The sequence below is a fragment of the Grus americana genome, chromosome 15 (genome assembly GCF_028858705.1).
Source record: "Grus americana isolate bGruAme1 chromosome 15, bGruAme1.mat, whole genome shotgun sequence".
In the NCBI taxonomy this organism is placed as follows: Eukaryota; Metazoa; Chordata; class Aves; order Gruiformes; family Gruidae; genus Grus; species Grus americana.
This window is the reverse complement of record NC_072866.1, coordinates 13,231,797-13,252,212: the sequence shown is the minus strand read 5'-3', so window position 1 is coordinate 13,252,212 and position 20,416 is coordinate 13,231,797. Positions and strand designations below refer to the sequence as shown.

Sequence of the window (20,416 nt, the reverse complement as noted above, 5' to 3'; positions counted from 1 at the left end):
CCCAGCTGTACTGGGAGGGGCAGAGGGAAAAGGCACTTTCCAAGGAGCCGGGGGGAGGGAAAGGCCTCTGGGTGCTTAGGGAGCGGGGAAAAACCCTGGGGGCTTGTGGGAGGGTGCAAGGCAACAGCCTCTGTCCAACACGGGCGCACACCCCCGGGGAGGGCTGCGATCTGTGCCCTGAGGCAGCGGCGTTGCTCCGCGCAGCAGAACGGGAGACGAGGGGATCTCCAGCCGGAGCCCCGCTGCGGGCAGGGGCGTGCGGGAAAACCAGCAACTTTCCAGCCCCCGAGCTGGGGAGAGCCCGGGCCCTGGCTGCCACACAGCCTCTGGAGACAGCGTCAGTCGGCCAGCGGGAGAAGATGGCTTTTCTTTCTCTTTAGAAACTGTGGCTTCCCTTTCTGTCCAGCACCCTGTTTCTTCCTCTCCATCCATCCCCAGCTCCGCTCCTGCCCTTTGCTCCCTAGGTACTCACTTCCATCGCAGCTTCGTGCTCTTCCCCCTTCTCACAGATTCACAGACTGGTCGGGGTTGGAAGGGACCTCTAGAAATCATCTAGTCCAACCCCCCTGCTAGAGCAGGATCACCTCGAGCATGTTGCACAAGATGGTGTCCAGGTGGGTTTTGAATCTCTCCAGAGAAGGAGACTCCACAACCTCTCTGGGCAGCCTGACCCAGTGCTCGGTCACCCTCAAAGTGAAGAAGTTTTTCCTCACGTGCAGATGGAACTTCCTGTGTTCCAGTTTGGTCCCGTTGCCCCATGTCCTGTCACTGGGCACCCCAGAGAAGAGTCTGGTGCCTTCCTCTAGACATCCACCCTTTAGATACTTATAAGCATTAATAAGATCCCCTCTCAGTCTTCTCTTCTCCAGGCTAAACAGACCCAGCTCTCTCAGCCTTTCCTCATGAGAGGCTTCTCCTTCCCTTCCTCCTACAGTGTGACACAGAGAAGATCCGTAACTGACGTCTACGAACCCCAAGCTTCTCATGGCCCATCCCAAAAAGGTTTCCCTAGTTCCTTCTCAGGCATCACAGACTTCCAGGACAACCCTGAGGCTCATGCAAACAACACCCAACGATGCCAAGAGCCAGGAGGCACAAAGCAGGAGCAAAAGGCTCCGGGTTCCGAAATGTGACCTTAGGAGAGGCACGAACTTTGCAATACCTGCCTTAGCCAAGGGCTCTGCTGCTTTCAAGGACCGTATGGCAGTACGTGACAGCTCCTTGCCCCTGTTTGGTATTTATATATGCACGCAGATGAAAAGGGTTGATCAGTAGAGGAGCGGGGGCTCGCAAGCAGTTTGAGCGAAGGGAAGCTTCAGGCAACACTGCAAACAAGACAGTGCTCTGACACACACAGTCCCCCAGCCGTGCATTAATAAATCATATTTTACAGCTTACAGCACATAAACCCAGTGAGCGTGCACGGAGACCCAGCGAGCATATGCACACTTGTTAACACTCTCACCTCTCCCCTCCAACCAACTGCAACATTTATTAGCGATCTCCCAAGATTTTCTAAAAGGATTTTCCGTGAACGGGGCTGGAGCTTTGCAAGCGATGAGCCAAAACCAGATGGGACTTGTGCACCCACCAGCTGGGGTGGTTGAAACCTGCTGTACCATCGGTGGCAACCAGGGTCTCTGCACTGCCCCGGGGGCTGCCCCATGGAGGGGGGGATGTGGGGGGCGGTGAACACGGTGGCAGGGCCCTGCGATGGGCTGCTGAGCCCCATGTGCTACAGCATGGAAGGAGCAATCACTGCGAAATTCAGTGTCGCAGTTACTCCTCGCAGCTCCGTCACAGCTGAGATGAGCAGTATAATGACGGCGGCAGAGATGGGAGCTGCCGTGGCGGCAGGGTATGGCCATCTGTTTGGGGCTTCATCCTGGATGCGGTGTTGGAGCTAGAAACTGGGGAGTCTCGGCTCCTCTTCCCCGTGCCCAACCACAAGCCCATGTCCCATGGGTGGCCCAGGTGGCTCTGCAATGGTCACACTTCCACATGAATGCTCCCAGGCCTCCACCAGTGAGCAGCCAAGCTTCCCAAAAGTCCCAGTTTTTCGTAGCGCCCAAGCCTGCTCGCTGTGCAACAGCGTAACACCATGAGCGGGGCAGGGATGCTCAGTTACCCCAGCAGCTTCCCAAGCCATGAGCAGGACCAGGCGCCGCACCATGCCAGCACATCTAGCCAAGCACCCATCCTCACGACACCTCTCCCAGCCGCGCTGCCGTGTTACACTTAGTTGAACAAATCAGTCTTGCTGGGAGAACAGGGTGCAGAGCAGCAATTCACCTGTCTCTCCTCCCCACCGAAGCCATCTCAGAAGACTGCTGTGTTTTCTACCCCAACTTATTATCCTGTCACTCTTGGGAGGCAACCTTCCAATGGGCAGAACGTGTTTTCCCTTGTCACTCTCCAGCATCGCTTCTCGACTCACCCGTGTTTTGCTAAGATAGAGGGTTTATTGTAAACTTATTAATTACTTCATTTGTCCTGCGAGGAGCCAGGAGAAAAATTTTCAGAGGCAGCCAGGATCTGCTATTGTGTTGGCGGAGCCGACTGCGGCTGACGTCATGATTCATTTTCCCCATGACTGAGGAAGGCGACTCTTAGTGCCACGTCGTGCATATGAATCAGGCAGCGTTCCCCTGGCACAGCATGCCAGGCAATTCATCTTCCACCAGGACTTCTTCAAGCAGAAGAGAAAATGCCAAACTTTTGCTATTGCACTTCCCTGCAAACCCTGCGGAGAGGAAGGTTGGGGAGCTGGGGGCTGCGGCCTCCCCAGAGCGCGCGCTTGTCCCTCCACCTCTGATCGGGTGTTTTCCGTGGCTGTAGACACATCGACAGGTCCCAGAGTGACTCCAGCATGCATGGCCAACCCTGCAGCCACTGTGAGCATTGAAGCTAGCTTTCTAGCCTGCTCACTGCTACCATCTCTCCAAGCTTAGGAAGTATGTTCCTGCTCATATCAAGAGGAAATCAATATACACAGAAGTTCATAACAACCTAATCTGGTTTACAGCACAAATGAGACTTGCCTGAAAAAACTGAGATAATGATGTCCTCCCTTCTCAAAGCAGTACCAGCATCAGACCACTGATGGACAATTCGTTATCATGATTTACATGTGGGAGAGCACAGGGGGAGCACAGTGTATATCCCAAATAAAGGAGTCATACATCCAGTTTGGGAAGTGACACTTTATTTTTATGACAAAAGAGCTATATCCATTGGAACGCAAAATTTCAGACTTCAGGGGATGCCCAATCCTCCACGCAGGAGAGGAGGAGGGAGACCCCCAGCAAGGTGAGCAGGTACCCACAGCCTGGTGGCAGGCAGCAGGCTAACGTCAGCAGCAATGAGCACACCCCAAAGAGCTCCCTCCCACCTTCTGCAGTTCTGAGATAACCAACAGCCCAAGAGTCTCGGTGAGGAACAAAACCCACACAACGCAGAGGTGTCAACACAGGTATGGGGTCTTTGAATGGCCATTTATGCTTGTGCTTGTCTGCAGAGTGATGGCAGACTCGGGTAATTTGATATCTTGAAAATAATTTCAACCCTGTTGAGTGATGAGCTGTTTGCAAGAGCAGGAGGTATCCACAAAGAACCTGCTACTCACGACTGATAGTTCCCCAGGTCCCTGAGGACAGGGACCAAGCCCTTGGCTCCCATTAGGAGAGGACAACCACGGGGGCAGGAAGCACCAGCCTCCCACAAGGTTCATCTCTCTGCTGGGGCCCAGATTTGGGGGATCCTTTTGGGAAAAGCTGCAAATGGTGATGCTGTGGCTCCTCAAACCAGCAGTTCCCACCATATTCCCAGAGAGATGCTGAGACAGTCTGGGCAGTGATGGACACATTTCCCAGTTCAAAGGTAAGGATTTGGGTCCTGGCACAGGAAAGCCCTGGGACGGAGCTAGGCTTGCCCTCCCACAGGAGGGAAATGATGCTTTTCAGAGGAACCAGGGCGGTTTGGGATTCAGCATGAAAGAAAGGGAAAGGAGGAGTTCCCTGCAAAGCAGAAGCAACCCAATGCCACAAATTAAGGGTGGGAGGGAAGAATTTGTCCTCGCTACCTCAAGTGTCCTGCCCAGGAGTGCTCCACACCTGGCTGGTGGCAGGATGCTAAGCGATGGTCTGGCGGCTGAAGAGGTCGAGGGTGAGGGCGCTGAGGAAGGCCGGGATGCTGTCCTGGCGAAGCAAGTGGAGTTCGATGAGCTCCCGGATGGTTCGTGAGAACTCGGTTTCCAGAAGCTGCATTTTTCCACCAGAGGAGCTGGAGGCCTGAGAGGAAAGAAGAACAAGCCCGTTAATACAGCAGGGTTTTAATTCACCTCCTGTGACGCAGGGGAGAGCCATCGCCCTGGAGCCTCCTGTAATCCACCTGTAACCACGACGTGTTACCTGCTGCGGCGCAGGGGTTCGGCACAGGGCGCGGACTGGGCCGTTCCGGAGTTCTGCACTTCCAACGCGCCCACGCAGGACCCCTGCCCGAGCCTCCCCCAGTGACAACGGGGCGGTGGGGAGACGAGGGGTTCGACCGTCCTGGAAAGAGTCTGCCTGGGGGCCAGGCTCTGTCGCTGGCGCAGAACCGGGGTGCCCACGTCGGGGTCGCCATCGCCACCACCACCCAGGTCTCGGGTGGCAGGAGGTACACGCAAGGGCGTTCTCTCCATAAAAACACTTATCCCTGAAGTCACTCCACTTCTGCAGGAGGAAGTGGACCTGTTTCTAATTAACACGACTCCTTCCCAACGAGCTGCTGATCCACCCCGCATCCCTAAAGCGTTTCTGGATATTTAAATCAGCCCAGCAGCGCATAGCCGAGAGCTCCAGAGGAATTATTCCAGTGATGCTCTCATGAAAATAAGGAAACTCAACATGTGGGAAGACATTACAAATCTCCTGTAACATATAAAACAAGCAAAAAAAAACCCCCTAAATGCACAAGAAATGAGGAATGCTTGAAGCCTCTCCTGCCCCCGGAGACACGAAAGCTGCTTGTTTATTAATAAACAGCAAAAACATCACAGCGCAAATGCTAATTTTTTCCCCTGCCATTTTCCTCCTCAGAATGCTCCCGTTCCTAATTGCTCTGCAGCTCTCGGAGCTGAGGCAGGGCAGCGCCCGGCCAAGCCGGCATCCCCCCGGGGCGGGCAGACCCCCAGCCCAGTGCAGGGATGCCAAGAGCCAGAGGAGAGGATTGCCATGTGAAGGGAAAACGTGGCTTTACCTGCTGGGAGAGAAGGGAAGCGATAACCGCCGAGAGCCCCGGGGAACCCCCTAGTTTCCGATTTCATGTTCTCAGTAGCCTGGATACATTTGATTATGAACTTTTCATGTATGTGTCACTTTAGATTGCGAAGAGCACAAGGTACCGAGGATGCCCCCGTCACCCCTGAGCCAGGCAGGGAATCTAAACAAGGTTTCCACGTGGAAAAGTAAATTAGCTTTTGCTTAAATCTCCTCCACTTCGGCTTGGTTGTTTTTCAGCAACTCCAAAGGATGTTCAGGGCTTTAATCAGCTGCTTACTGGAGCCACCTGCCTTGCTTTCTGCCCATCCGATGTACCGCTGGGTCAGATTAAAGAGGCGAAGTGGGAAGAGGGCAGAGATGGCAGATGAAGAAGGCAAGTGGGGGCACAGGGAGGGACGTACGTCCGCAATGCACGTAAAGCCAGGGGCGCGACACGAGGCTGCAGCGTAGCGAGGAGCTGGTACGCGGGCTGGATGCGGTGAAAGCAGCACAGGTTTTGTTTTGCAGTTCCCCCCACTGGATTCGGCTGCTGGGAAGCGCCGGTTTCGGAGGAAGGTCCGAGTATTATGAGTGCATCGCTTGTGTCTCCAAAGTCAGCGCTGGATTGGATTCATCTAAAATGGGAATTCAAGCTCTGTATGAAATACACACTGCCTCCTTCGCAGATTTAAAACACTCTTTGGGCACAGAATTAATTTTCTAAGAATTTACAAGTAAATCCATTAATTGGTTTACTAGTTTAATTAATTAAAGCAAGTTGCTTAAGAAATTTAGCATCCAGTGCCAGACCATTTGCTTGTGGTTTATGATCTCGGAAAAAGAGTAACATAAACGTTTTAAATTTCTCCTCTACTTTGAGCTCACTGGTGTCGCGGGTGAAGGCTACATTTGAATAATTTCTTTTTTATGAGATTAATGGTAAGTTCTCTGTACTATTCCTCACAACCAAAGTTTCCTCCTTCGGCAGAAGCAGAAGAATAACGTTCAGAGAAAGTTATGCGAACAAATACGTGCTTCTGAGAAGACTTATTTCCCACTGCGTTCAACAGGACCGTGGTTTCTCTCAGTTGTTGGATGGTCAAGAGAGGCACCGTCTTCCCTGCTGTTGTCTTCCTCTCCCCAGGAACTCAAAAAAAATATAAAACCAGAAAAACTCAAAAAGCTTCCAAAATCCAGACATCTCACCCAGGTTTCTTATGATCTCTGCTGTAACAGGAACAAGGCAAGAAGGCAGCCACTTGGAAAAAAGGCAATTCTTCCTCTGCCGGGAGATGCTTACATGCTGACTTTGAGGATGGATTCACTTGCAGTTCAGTTCATTCAATCTCACGCTGCTTTAAAAAAAAAAATTTAGAATTTTTTTTTTTCTGGGAGTGTTTTAAAATTGCTATTATTGTTACCTTTCTTATTACTTGTTTTTATTGCTTTTTTTTCTTCACCCATCTGTTCATAAAGTGGTATAGACTGGGATATATAGATAGATTTGTTGCTTTGAGTTCAACAGCAGGAGTACCTTTGCAGCATGTGCTTTACAAATAAAGTGATCATACAAAATAATAGCAATATGTTCCCATTAATTCACAGGATTTCTTTTCAAATGCCAGTCTGCACCCTGCCTGGTGCACCCGGCGAGCCGCAGGCAGAGAGGGAAGCGCCGGGGTGGGTGGCGTGGGAGCGGGAGCGAGCAGGGGATCACGACAAGGCGGGGGGTGTGGAGGGGTGTGCAGGAGCGAGGGGACGCTGGAGGGGACGCTCTGCTGAATGAACGCTGCAGGCTCTGGTTGTTTCATACCGTTTTGGATCAATGTGGCGCGTACCTGCGACTCTAGCTCTAAAAAACAGATTTATGAAAGATACAAAGCTGAAATTTCCAGTGGTTCAAAGCTGTAAGGGCGCTCGAGTCCTCCTCCTCACAGTTCATAGCTAGGACTCTCTCCACTCATTTTTAATCAATTTTTAAAGTTTAGAAAAAATTCTCAAACCTCAGAAAAACCCTCCTGGACACAACCCCTGCTAACAAGAACTTGCAGGTGAGAGCACATAACAGCTATTCACGACACTCCATGTAATGCAATCGCCATTCACCTCGGTGATGCATCCCTGGGAATTCTAAGTTTAGATGAAGCCAAAACCCACCCAAGCCCATTAGGAAGAAAATATGAAACTGAGGAACCTAAACAAGTGTCCCTGATCCACAGGGACAGTCCATGAGTGGGAATGGGGCAAGAGAGACCAGAGTGTATTCAAACCCAGCCCTAACCGCTCTGCGCCCCGTGTTTTACTCGGAGCTACATCACTGTAGTGTGTTGTTGCTTTTAAAGACAAGTGGGAAGGAAAAAGCATTAAGACTTAGAGTCAAACCGAATACATGGGATCAAAGGAAAAGCTGAGCTTGTGAGTACCCCGATCTGCCCCGTAGTCAATGCACGGAGGAGTCGAGTCAATGCACGGAGGAGTCAATGCACGGAGGAGTCAATGCAAGAGAAGACTTTGGGGACCACCACCACTTCTCCCTTTCCCACTGCACTGAGCCAGCCAAGCGCAGCGCTTCACTAGAGATGCAAATATTCCCCCCGTGCCCCCAGCTTCCCCGAGCACAGAGCAGCCCGGGATGCTGAAGCGAAGTACTACGAGAATATCATCTCACAGGTACTCTTTACATAGACCTTATATTGGTTTCTTCTAATTCATGGAAAAAAATCTGCCTGGCTCACTAAACTACTGAGATTCAGGTCTATGTTATGTTTTATTCAGATCTCAAATACTTGCAAAAGGAAAGATTCCAGCTTTTGCTAAGCTCCGTTGCCAGTTCAGTCTGATTTAAGGCCTATCGGGACCTTTTCTAGAAAAGCAATGGAAATCAATCCTGGCCCCATGTTACCGCACGCTCGGTTCTGCTGGTGGGGGGATGCGATTCCTGCCGTCGATTTGAAGGGTGATACCCTGTTTTTCTCCTTGCAGGTTGTGCTGCCCCATGGAGCAATCAGATCGGTGGGCAGATTTCGCTATATTGTAAAACACAAGACGACAGGTCTATTTACCACATGGAGACGTAAACTTGCAGTAGCTGCTCCTGGATCTGCTCAGAGAACGGAGCCATTAGTAGAATTGTTTTTCCACGAGAATCAAGATCAGCTGCCGCCTGCCAGAAGGAAACATCATAAATCTTCCTCTTAACCCTGGAAATTGGTAAATTATTCAAGCTTTAGAGTTTAGATATACATATAAAAGTCTCTCAAATAACCACCAGCGTGGTAGAAAAGCGAGCTCTTCTCTCCAACAGGGACCATCTCGGCAAGGAGCAGAGAACGCCGAAGATGTGTAGGAGCTATAGGCGCTCCCAAACGTCCCCGCTGGGGGATGGACCCGCAGCTGGCCAAACTGGGCTGGTTATGCTGCAACATATGGAACTTCTCTCAACTGTTGTCACTTCAACGTAACAGATACAGGGCTTCTGACTGCACTGGTTCTGCTGCAATGGCTCGTTGTCCCCATACTGCTGTTGCGCAGGAACGCTCCCTGAAAGCCAAGTCCTAGCATTTACGTTTCTGCTTGTTCCACCAGCTGAGAGGCAGCTATGTCAAAAGTGTGGCAGTGTCTCCTTCATTTACAAGCTAACGCATGGTTCAGAAATGCACTCTGAACTAGACACACCAATTTTTTAGTTTCTTGTATGCCCTTTTCCTCCTCTCTCTGACATATTTTGGTAGCTAAAAACCAATGGATTCCCTAACTCTGGCTCCAGAAGTGCCATCAGCTATAAACCGGCATGCAGTGTGACTTTAATCAGGCAAAGGCTGCTTCGTATTGAAAAGAGGGTGCTTGCACACACCAAGGAGAAGGCTGACATGGGGATGTGGTATCACGAGAAAACATGGGGTAGAAACGCAGAAAAAGGGAGAAGAGGGTTTCGGTATTTAATACAACCTGATAATCTCACCTAGGCTCCCTCTCCCATGAAAGGTTGGACCAGATGTTCTTCCAAGGTCCCTTCCAGCCTAGGCTGTTCTATGATCCTATGATTTCAGCTTGAAGTGGGGACATTCTGCCTCCGATTTCCACATCAAGAAAGCACAACTGCCTGCAGGGGTGCGATGCATGCAGGACATGTGCTCCTGCATCCTCGAACACCCCCCTCCCGAAGTGACGCAGGTGGAGTTTCCAAATGGTTTTTGGCGAGCTTTCCACAGTGATGGTGGAGCTTTGTGCCAGGCAAGAGCGGTGGCTCTGCTTGGGAATCCCAATTCAAACACCTCAGCGTGAGGAAGGGTGATGTCTAGGACTTTGGCAGGGATGCCAGAGTGGCTTTCCACCCCTTGGCACAGTCACAAGCCTTTGCTTTGCAGATGCCGCTCGGCCATGCTCTACAGCAGACGGTACTTTTCAAGGCTAAGATGTATTAGGGGTCAAAATGAGCAAGTGAATCATTGCCCAGTGACATTTACCCGGTGAATGTATCGTGGAGGCTCCATCTCATCTGCTATGCTCTTTCCATAAATCACTGTCTGTGCTGCGTCCCTATGCACGACTGCTCTGAATACACACGGCAAACAGCCCTGTGCGTGCCGAGGGCTGGGGCAACACAGCGTCACATCCGAGACTCCATGCAGAGCTTCTCCCTGCTCCATTCAGGTTCACAGGCCTCTGGTGTTACAGACCATGCCGTGGCCATGCTCTCCTCTCCCTGCCCCAGTTCCTACTGCTGTTTCCCTTGTCCTTGAGGTGCTCCCCACCCCACCTCAAAGCCTACTCTGACATGGGTTATGCACATCTCCCCACCAGATCGATCCCTTTGGCAACTTGCCTTCATCATTCGAATCCCTCAGACCTCCCCTTCGCGTGGGACAGTCACTCCCTCTTCCCCAACACCTTTCCCTGTCAGCAGAAGTCCTCAGGGTCAGCCGTGCCGCCTGATCACCTCCCGAAACCTCCGCAGTGCTATCACGTGTGCACCACAGTCTTGGGCACGTTGGTGGTCCTGAGGCCCCTTGCCTCCCTCTGACGCCTTCCCCGCGGCACCCACCGCCTTCCTCAACACCCATTGCTACACACAAACCCTGTCACAGCCCAACAAACCTATCTGAAAATATCTTTTAAGAAGCTGCTGGCTCTGACCTTTAAATGAGAAAATCCTTTTGTTTCTGCCTCTTGCTTTGGATGCCGAGATTTTTCTAAATGTCAAAGGCCGCTTTGTCCACGTGCGGATCTTGAGGGGGGATGCACAGATGCCAAGTGGGCTGGCACCCTTTTTCCGGGTCTGCAAAGCTGATAGATCACCACTACGGGTCACTCTGGACAGGGACGTGTCCACCAAGCACAGAGCCAGGCAAAAAACTAGAGTGCCTAGCAAATATCCAGGGAAAGTGTGTATGCACATGTGGAAACTGCCTGCTGAAGTTAGAACAACCCAAACACGAGGTTTTGCAATATCTAATTGCTCAAACTTGTCTCTCTCGGGTGATGATATCATTATGAAAATCCCCCAATTGAGTTATGCCTCACCAATCAATCTCTCCTAAGCATCATGCACTGCTCAAATACCAGGTCCCCAGGTAGCCACTAAATCACTTTAATTAGAGGCTGTTCATTTAAAATTAGAGAAATATTAAAAAAAAACAAAAAAACAAATTGTACCACAACATGTGCTTATGGCTGGAAATATTTATGAGGTTATTTAGCAAACTGTTTACTGGTTTCCTCCTCCTTTTTTCGTGGTAACGGGTAGGTTTCAGCTGGCCTGACAGGATGCCTGCCCAAGGTAGCTCTCGCAGGATGTGCAGCTCTTCATCAATCATGTCACCTACCTTTCACAAATGACCGTTCCTTGTCTGCAGCAAAGTTTTTCTCCCCTTTAATATCCTCTTTGTAACCCAAAAGAGGAAGAGTACTTCTTTATAATAATTGCTTCTTGCCAAGACCTCTGACCTCCGTGTCACCAGCTTGCTATATAAAGTGAATTTATGAGGCAGAGAGGGATGGATGCCTGTAAAGGGCCTTCCAGGAAATGTAATGAAAAAGCTACTTTTAGCTGCTGAGCAAAGAAAAGCAAGCGCCTGGCAATGCCAAGAAGAAAATTGAAAGCTGGGGTGGGATAAGTGAGAAAAAGCCCTGCGTGCACTTAGATTTATAGCAAACATTTCCTTTCTCTTTCTTATTATTCAACATTGAGATGAACCACAGTCCCACAACATCTTCCACACAAGAGGTCAGCTCATATTCTTCCATCTTAACCAGAAACAAGACCCAGGCACCATGCACACGAGCAACAGAAGTGATGGGGTCCTGGATGCTGCACCAGCTCAGCAGCACAGAAACGCAGAGCGGGGCGTATTGCAGAGCAGGGAGTTTCTCCCTACAGCTACGTGTTTTGATCTGAGCTCTCCTGCACCCGATGTAAAAAGATGAAAAATGTAAAAAAGAGCAGGGACATGCGCTGAAGCACCTGCACTCCTCTCGATGGGGAAAACCAGTTGGTGTTAATCCTGGGGGATGGTGCTCTTCGCAGTGGAGGGCAAGTCAGCATCTTCTCTCAAAAGGTTTCTCCTACAGGTTAATGCCCTTTAGACTGTCAAATGTGATGCCATAAAAATAAGATCAAAGGCTTTAAAATAAGGGAAGCATATTTTTTGATTCATACTATTACTATTTTATATCTGAATATTCCTATAGAGCTTTTCATCCTGGAAGACAGGTCTTTGAACTGCTGTGATTTCACCTATCACTGAGGAGCAACCCCCAGGGTAAAATGTGACAGCTGTTATCAGGGTGCAATAATGTTACTCAACAGTTCAGGACAGAGAGAGACAAATATATCCAATTTAAATCATAGGTTTGAAGAACTACTGCTCAGTGTGGATTAATACCCATGCATTTTCCAAAAGTGCTTTGAGAGTTTTAAAGGACAAGTATTGAAACTAAAATTCCCCGTCTCATCTATAGGATGCATTCAGCCTCCCATCATTACACTGTAAATTGAACATCAGTATTGTCAAAGAGGGAAGAGGGTAACATAAATGATTCACCCATAGCATCTAGTTTTGCACCCACAGATTCTGATGGGGATCTCCAAACCAGCTATCGAGGAGATTGACCCTGTGGAGATTTGTTGAGGTGACACCCAGAAATGGTTCAGCTGAATACAAGACTGGTGAGACTAAATCACAGCAGACTATTCACATCACAGAGAAAGGAAAATTGCATGGGATGTCCACTCTAAACTAAAACTGGAAGCTGGCTGTAAGTCAGAGCTTGAGATCCTAAATTATAACTTTTTAACAGGCCTCTGGACTGCTAAATAACGTTCACCGCCAAGTATGCTTATAAACATCAACCATTAAGGAGTGTAGATGAGAGCAAGGCACAGGGCTCACAGAATTTTTCCAACCCCATTCTATAAAAATTCAAACCATGCAATGAAGCCTTTAAAGCCAATACCTTATTAAAAGCCCCAGGATCTTTACCAATCAGTGTCTCTCCTTGACATATGGGGAAGCTGTGCTGACCCCTCCAGCCACAGGTATCTCTGACCTGCAACAAAGCTCTTCAGAAAAAGCAGCCAAACGCACATTATCCCAACTGCTGTCACAACCACGTGCTGCAGAGCTGGACCGCTCCAGCACCCAGGCTGCAGCTTTCCAACCATCTGCGAGTTGACCGTATTGGACTGGTCAAGCTGCAGAGTGAGTAGCTAACAAGCATTAACAACATCTAGCCCATGTGTTCTGTCTAGTAAAATGCCAACCCATCTGTCTGTAACATTAGCAACTCCATAGAAGCCATATGCAGGAGAGACATAAATTAGGGAGAGAAAAATCTCCCGCTACTTTCTCTGAAATGACTCCGCAGTTGTAGCCTGCAATGTGAGGCACTGGGTGTTATTTAAGTTCCGTTTTCCCAGCCAAATCACAGCCTCACGTCGCTCTCCAGCCTTGCCATCCAGAGGCAGCTTCTGGTGCGCGCATGGCCCCGATGACCGTGGTGGCTTGGCACAACGGGAAAAGTAGGCGCAACTCAAATCAGGTGCCCAGGAGAGCCAGAAGCAGACAGACAACTTGAGGGAGATACCAGGACTGGCGAATGAACCCAGCGTAGAAGAACCCCTCATTTAGACAGGGAACTGATCTCATTAACCAGCCAAGTTGCTCATCACATTCCTCTCCATCTCCCTTGCTGGGAGGAGAGCTGGAAGCAACAGAGGAGCAGAGAACCAAGAGCATGGACTTTCTGGAACATGAGAAGGAAGCACCTATGGGAGAAATGCAAAAAAAATCATCTGTGTGGGCTTTAATTAAGATGGCCTGATTCCCAAAGCAGGGAGATACTCCACTTGTGAACTGCAGCTGTGAGCATGAGGCCTATAAGAGAACACAAGCAGCTAAGTTTGCAAAACCCTGTATCGACGAGAGACGGCTGGAACCACGGTGAATTTTGATGGCAACTTTTTGCAAGCTGCCGCGTTGCCTGGGAGATAGACATCTGCTCCCCAGAGCAAACCACCGCTCACCAACAGGCAGAACTTGCTGGAGCCTTCACCGCTCACTGAGTCACACCAGGCACGTACCGCTCCTCTGCTTAGCTGCTTCTGCATCACGCTCCTGCCAGGGAGCTCTGTTTTCTTCTCCGGATTAGAGCACATAAGCAGGAAAACCTAAGACTCACCCCGAATGAAGTGCCTGCGCATGACACAGGGTGCAAATAAGTCATACGGACCTCAGGACTCACCAGCTGCCAACTGGAAAAGAAGCCCCTCGTTTGGGAGCTGGGCATCTAGTTTTGCAAGAGATGGGAGGGTGAGCGCACGCTGGAATGGTTAAATTAGCAGATTACACACGCCTGTGAGGCACGTCTCACTGGACCGACTGCTATTCTGCGATACAGCCGACACCAACGTGTGATTAATACGTTTCTCCTCCTCCTCCTCATCTTTTTGGTATCCTTCTGGAAGTCCTGTCACGTGCAGCGTGGACGGAAGGCTGAAGAACTGAACAAGAAAATTCTGTGACCAATAATGGCTCAAGAGACCGTAAGTGATAAACCTAATGACAAGCAGACAATTAGACCTTAGATATGTGGCTGAAGGATGGGACAGTATATGGAGCATGCCTGTTCCCGGCTCATTGGGTTTGCAAGGCTTGTGGGGGAAGGAGTAACAGATGGACCTGATGGCAGATTACAGCTGAAATTCTCACCATGTTTATTCATTACCTTCTTCTAGTTCTTGTTTGTCATAGTCTGGCACCCCAGGCTAAAATGCAGGTTTTAAGCTTTACATCAAGGAAATTGGTGACACATATTAGTCACCTCTGCACAGAGCCAGTGCTCTGCGTTACAGTGCCAAGGAGACCAAAGCCACCGCTCACCTGGGAGCAAGAAGAACTGGTCAGTAATTACCTCTTCCTACGGGACTGTGTGACTCGCTTAGAGTTATGATCTGCCGAAGTGGAATTTAAGTGTTGGCTTTGGAGATAACATTAGTTGCTGTTGCAACATCAATAACCAAATTTCACAATCTTAGCGTGAGTCGAGGAAGGCACTTTTATTGCACTTGCTTTTTTTGCTGGCTCACATTTTCTTCGTTTTTCTTCATTTGAAATCGCTATCATCAGCACGACTGTCAACAGGACCAAAGTAAGCGTGAGTTGTCACTACCCAGAAAGTCAAAGAAGGAAAATAAAGTTGATTTTGAACATATCAAACATTTTCCTTGTGTCTTCAAGAATGAGTTTTAACCCTTCAAAGCTCACAAACCCCTGTGGGGAAGGACATTTCTCAGACTGCATCTGTAGCCACAAGTCAAGATTTATACTGGCAAAGGTGTCATAATTTCAAAAATGTCACCATTTCTTTCTCAACTTCAAGACTTTTGAGTGCATGGAGCTGGTGGTCACCAATAGCTGTATTTGTGGAGTTACTCAACCAGACCGGCAGTCCACGGGCGGGAAAACCAAGGTAGTAAGGAAACTAATCAACCGCCCCGTGCAGGCTGGGTATATTCTGCTTTCAGGAAATGGGCTTTTCATGGGAAACCCAGCGTGAAACAAAGAATCACAGGACTCCTCTCTCCTCAAGCAGATCTGATGTTGCCACAAGAAGGAAGCCCACAGCTAAAGAGACAGAGGTTGCTGCTAAGGAGTGAATAAATAGGAAGATTTCAGTATTCAGTGAAAAAGGAAAAGAAATTCCACTGTGGCCCTCGAGGGGACACTCAGACCTTTGGGCTACGACGCATTTGCTGAAAGCTTCTGCTGTTGCCGCCTGTGCTGTCATTTGGCACTAACCTCCTGAAGAACATGGCAAGACAGCACTGCTGGTTCTCATGTCTGGATGAACATGCTCCTCTTCCCGTAGGGAAAAGGAGAGGTTTTCTATTTAGTGAATGCACCATGTTCGAGCAACCTCCGAGGAATCTGCCTCGGGCCCTGGCCCTCCCCATCTGACACACATCTGACTGGTTGTCTCTTCCTGCTGGTGTTCTCCCACTGATGTGCTGCCATCCGCCAGTCAGCTCCTTTCGCTGGAGGTGCAGGGGGGAGAAAAGATTTATGCAGACACCATGTATGCAATTATGAAAACAGAAGACAAGACACCCGGATATCACACAAATTGATGCATTTTTGCTGGCAGGCTTTTTGCATGATCCAGTAACAGCTGTCATGCTCCAGCCTCTCTCATCTGAGCTCCGCTACCACTTCAGCATCCTTCCACATCCTTTAAGAGGGCTTTCTTGCCTCCCCTTGTGCAGCTTGCTCCAGATGCCACAGCAAAGCAGGCAGTAGCATGGGATGCAAGGGGGAGACGGCATGATTGGTTTTACATAGCAGCATTAAAATGTAACGTTCACTTCTTTAGGCAAGATGCCGCTAATTAGCAATGACCTCGAGGCAACCAAGCTGCTCAACCAGCAATTTCTCTCACTCTCGAGCTCTTTAAAATTTGCCCTTTTCCTGTGCCAAGTCTTTCAGCAATCTCCCCTAAAGCCCAACAGCGACCTGCAGACATACTCATATGCTGTCCATTGCCTTCTGGAGAAAGGTGGTGGTGGTGAGTTGCACAGCAAAGGCCAAGTCAAAGAGCTTGGGCTTCCTACCTGCTCCAAACACGTCCCCCACTCCGCATAGCGTTAAGGAAAGGAAAGGACGCGCCTACAAGTTTCCCTGCCAGATCAGCTCCCGCAGTGAACTCTGGAGCCTGGGAGCCTGTTACTCCCCACATCCTCCTGGTTTTCATCGCTCCACGCTTATGTTTGCTTTTGTAAATAGATTTAACCTTTCTAAAATTAACAGCAGAAGAAAACTTCTTTTGGCAGAAAGCTTTCAAAAGATGGAGGAATATAACATTTTCAAAACATTTGAAAACCACAGACTAAAGCTATGTGTTAGTCTCTCCAGTGCATGCTGTTTTTGCTCATTATTCTGAATGTTAATACATTAATAGATCCTCTCCTGATTAACGGCTGTACTAGGCTCTCTTTCTAGGAACACATATGGTTCCTTCTTGCCACAATATTGGAATAGAGAGCCAAAATATTTAAACAGTGACACTAATAAAAGATTTTATCCCCCCCATCCCCATGTAAATAACTAAGGCTGGAGCCAGCCCTTAGCTCTAAATGCTTCTTATCTTTCAAAAAGTTCTTAATCAAATCTGAACGTACTGGCTGAGGCCCATGTGAAATAATTGGGCTGTCTGCGGTTACGACACTGCAGCAAATAAAGCCACCGTCTAACATTCACTCACCCTGCAGGATGCTCTGCGACCGGCTGAAAGAAGCACATACTAGTTGGCATGTAATGAAACAGGGCTTTTAAAGCCAAGCCTGTGTGTGCACGGGCTCTTCCTACCTGCAGATCCAGGATGCTCCATGCAAGGAGTGGGAACACATTTTTCTTCCCTCACACCTGCAAGGTTAAAGTACTGCCCTGAATTAAGATGGTTTTCAGGGACTCCAAACGCTTCTCTCCCAGCTGTCTGCACTTGGCAGCATTCACCCCACCTGCTGAAGGACGTGGGAATTACCCAGCACACAGCCCAGAAGGAATGGTGTGATAGAGGATATCAGGCTTGTCTTGAGTTGTAGGTCAATTGCCAATGCAGAAGTGCCTAAAAGATCTGTTCCTCCCTCATTTTTTCCCGTGCTATGCCATTACCTTTCCTCTCTGCCATAGGTCCTGTACTAATCCTACCTGTCTAACGCCATCGGCTGCAAAGATCAACAGCAGTTTCCACTTTGTGCTGCTTGCCATGCGGCTGATCACTCCTGCCACTGCCTAAGATCAACACAACCCTACTGCAAGCAAACCCCTGAAATTTAAAAAAAAAACCTTTTTACATTTCAAGGAGTGAGACCTGCAATGGGAGGGGCTCCAGGTTTGTACTCCAGAAAACATTTATCACTACAGAACTGAAACATGGTGTGAAAATAAAAGCTCTCGAAACCTGCTTTCACACATTCCCCAGCGTGCCCAGAGGTGTTCCTGCTATGATACACCTAACAATGCTCTTGAGAATTGTTTTCACAAGCTAAAAATACAAACAAAACAGCAAAAGAGTCAAGAAGTATTTCTTCAGGTGCCTCAAATCTAGGCTATTTGTGTTCTAAATAAGTTGTAGAAACAGTGTTAATATATATTCAGATGTTAGAGAAGGCCACAGGAAAAGACCTCAGCAAACAGTAAGTGCCGTCATACAGAGCACGTCCTAAGTTGGCAAGTTTATTCTAGATCACGGACCTCTGTCCTGCTCGACCAGCCTGTATTTTACAATTCGAGTTCCATTTATTTGTGTGTATATAAAGGTACACGAGATACTCGCATTCTTTCTTGTGTAAAAAAAACACAGAAAGCAGAAGATGCAGATGAGAAAACAAGCGGATGAGATTCCTTGGAGGTTTCATAGACAAAGATGTTTAAACGAAGTAATTTAAAACCAGAAAGAATCTTACAAACAACGTGCTTCTAAGCATCGCGTTTCACTTGCTTGTTTTCAACTTCATTTGAAAAAAAGCCTCAGAGGGAACCAAACCACTTTAGCTGCTGCTTCCTCCTTCCTGACATCCTCTGGAGAACTTCCCCAACCTCCTTCCCTACCAGTTACACACCAAACTTTCCAGAACAAGTAAGTCTACAGCAATGAGCAGGATTAAAAACGTTAGCTCGTCGTAGCTCGCCACACCTCTGAACAGTAGGGAAGCACCAGCATTACCTGAGACTGAGAGACAAGAAGAAATGGGCTTCCTACACCTGCAAGGCAACGCAGAACCATGCAAAGGGCTCGGCGCTCGAGTCCCGTTTGCCTCCTTTGCTGCAGAAACCAGAACCTTCTCAAAGCACGGGGCCGGAAGGGAACGTGCGAGATGCGGGATTAATAACGTTTCGCAATAAATCAATCGCAAACTCCACGTAACGGTGTAGGAAGGGGATCCTCACGATAAAGCCTGCAGTGATGCAGAGAGGCACCTGCAGCCATCCCATGCCGGGTGCGGGCGCAGTCCCGGAGCGAGGGCTCAGCCCTGTCTCGGGAAGGGCACTTCAGTGTGCAGGGAGCTGCTGGAGCCCAACAACCAACCCATTCACATCCCGATGACTGCTCCATTCAGGACAAGCTGACGCATCGTTCCCACAACAGGACCCTGCAAATGACTTTATTTAACCAGGAAAACAGATTTGTGTTGTTTCTAAAAGCAAATGAATCTAGCTTTGGCTGCAGAGGGCTGAGCTGTGTTTCTCTCGGTGCCAATAAAAGCATCGGGATTGCGGAGGAGACTTAAGAGACTGTGTTTGCCTTCAGTCTCCCATGGATCGTATCTGAGCAGAAAAAAGGGCTCTCGCAGCACAACAGATCGGGCTGCAACTGTAAGGAAGTTCAACACTTTCGAGGCTGTTTCTCTCCAGTTCTCAATGAATTATTTTGAATTTAGTTAAAAACATCCCACAGGTCTGCGGTAAGAGTGGCGTGTCTTGGGGAGGGGATGGCAAAGCATGACATTTCTCAGGCTGATCAAGGATGACTCTATTCATTCTCATTTTGGCACTTTTCAGCGCATCCGTGGTCCCACCTGTGGCTGAGCTCTGCCCAGAGATGCAAATACGAGTGTTCCAGTGCTGGAGGTTCCTGCCTGCGTGCTCCAAACAGACGAGGTGAATGGGGAAAGAAGCAGCGATGCAACGGGTCACACAGCAGGTCGGCGGAGGAGCCGGGAGCCGTGTACCGCTCCTGCAAGTCCTCCGGGAACACCCAGGCTGTGGGGCCCCTCCGCACCCACACGGCTGGGAAACCTCTGCTGCCAAGGTGCAAAGGCAGAGGCGGATGTAATGAGATGGACTCATTCTTCTGTCGCTATGCAAGGAAGCATAATTCTTTACTTTTTAGTGCCCGGTTATTTAACCTTAATGCTCCATTGATGTTATTTCTTCTGTGGAATTTTACATACGTGTCTGTGGATGAATCTGCAATATCTAAATAGTGCAGGTCCGAGACCTTTACGTTTGTTCACGTGGACATTCATACAGCATGAGGGCTAGCTGGGAGGCTGACGCCATTAAGATATGGTCTTATCTAAAGTTTCTTATGAATTATTTGTAAGCTATTTTCTCACTTATTTTGTGATAATACTCCCCCATACTCACCAACTAGTAAAAATAGCTTAACAGTGAATACATGTTTCGGAAGTCTGTTTGCCTGTTTTTCTTTTGTGCAGCAGCTGCTGTTGCCATGCTGTCGTTGCTATGTTTTCCTTTTTCCTTCTTTTTCTTAAGAAGGGGGAAAAAAAAAAATCAATTCCCTAAACATGCTAGATTCAGTTCATGGAACAAAATACCTGAGGCAGAGCCTAGAGGAATATAACATCTGGCTAGACGAGCATAGCATATGCGTAGAAGAAGGTCCTCTTGACACTAATATACACATTCTTCTCTGAAAGAGTTCATGAAACTACAAATACTATTTGGATAGACTAACAAAAAGCTTCAGGTAAAGATCATTAAGAAAGAGTATTGAAAGTGTCTTAGGAAGTGGGCAGTGAAAGGTTAAACTCCATGTTGAATTAAAAGTTAATATGGAGGCAGGGGGAAAAAAGATTTAAAAAAATAGATGTGGCCAAGTCTCATCTGGAAGATAAGAAAATGAAGTTGCTCAATGAGCTTGTCAAAACAGTCCTT

The 20,416-nt window shown here is 48.7% G+C and overlaps 1 protein-coding gene across 3 annotated transcripts in view; it reads right to left on the bottom strand.

Moving 5' to 3' along the window:
* Positions 1 to 3,196: 3,196 nt before the first annotated feature.
* MAD1L1 (mitotic arrest deficient 1 like 1) overlaps positions 3,197 to 20,416 on the bottom strand; it is a 372,656-nt gene continuing 355,436 nt past the window's right edge. For all 3 annotated transcript variants that reach the window (XM_054842372.1, XM_054842373.1, XM_054842374.1), the window contains one exon: positions 3,197 to 4,289. In XM_054842372.1, the coding sequence (XP_054698347.1) occupies positions 4,131 to 4,289 (159 nt within the window). In that variant the 3' untranslated portion in view covers positions 3,197 to 4,130. The remainder of the gene's footprint in view (positions 4,290 to 20,416) is intronic.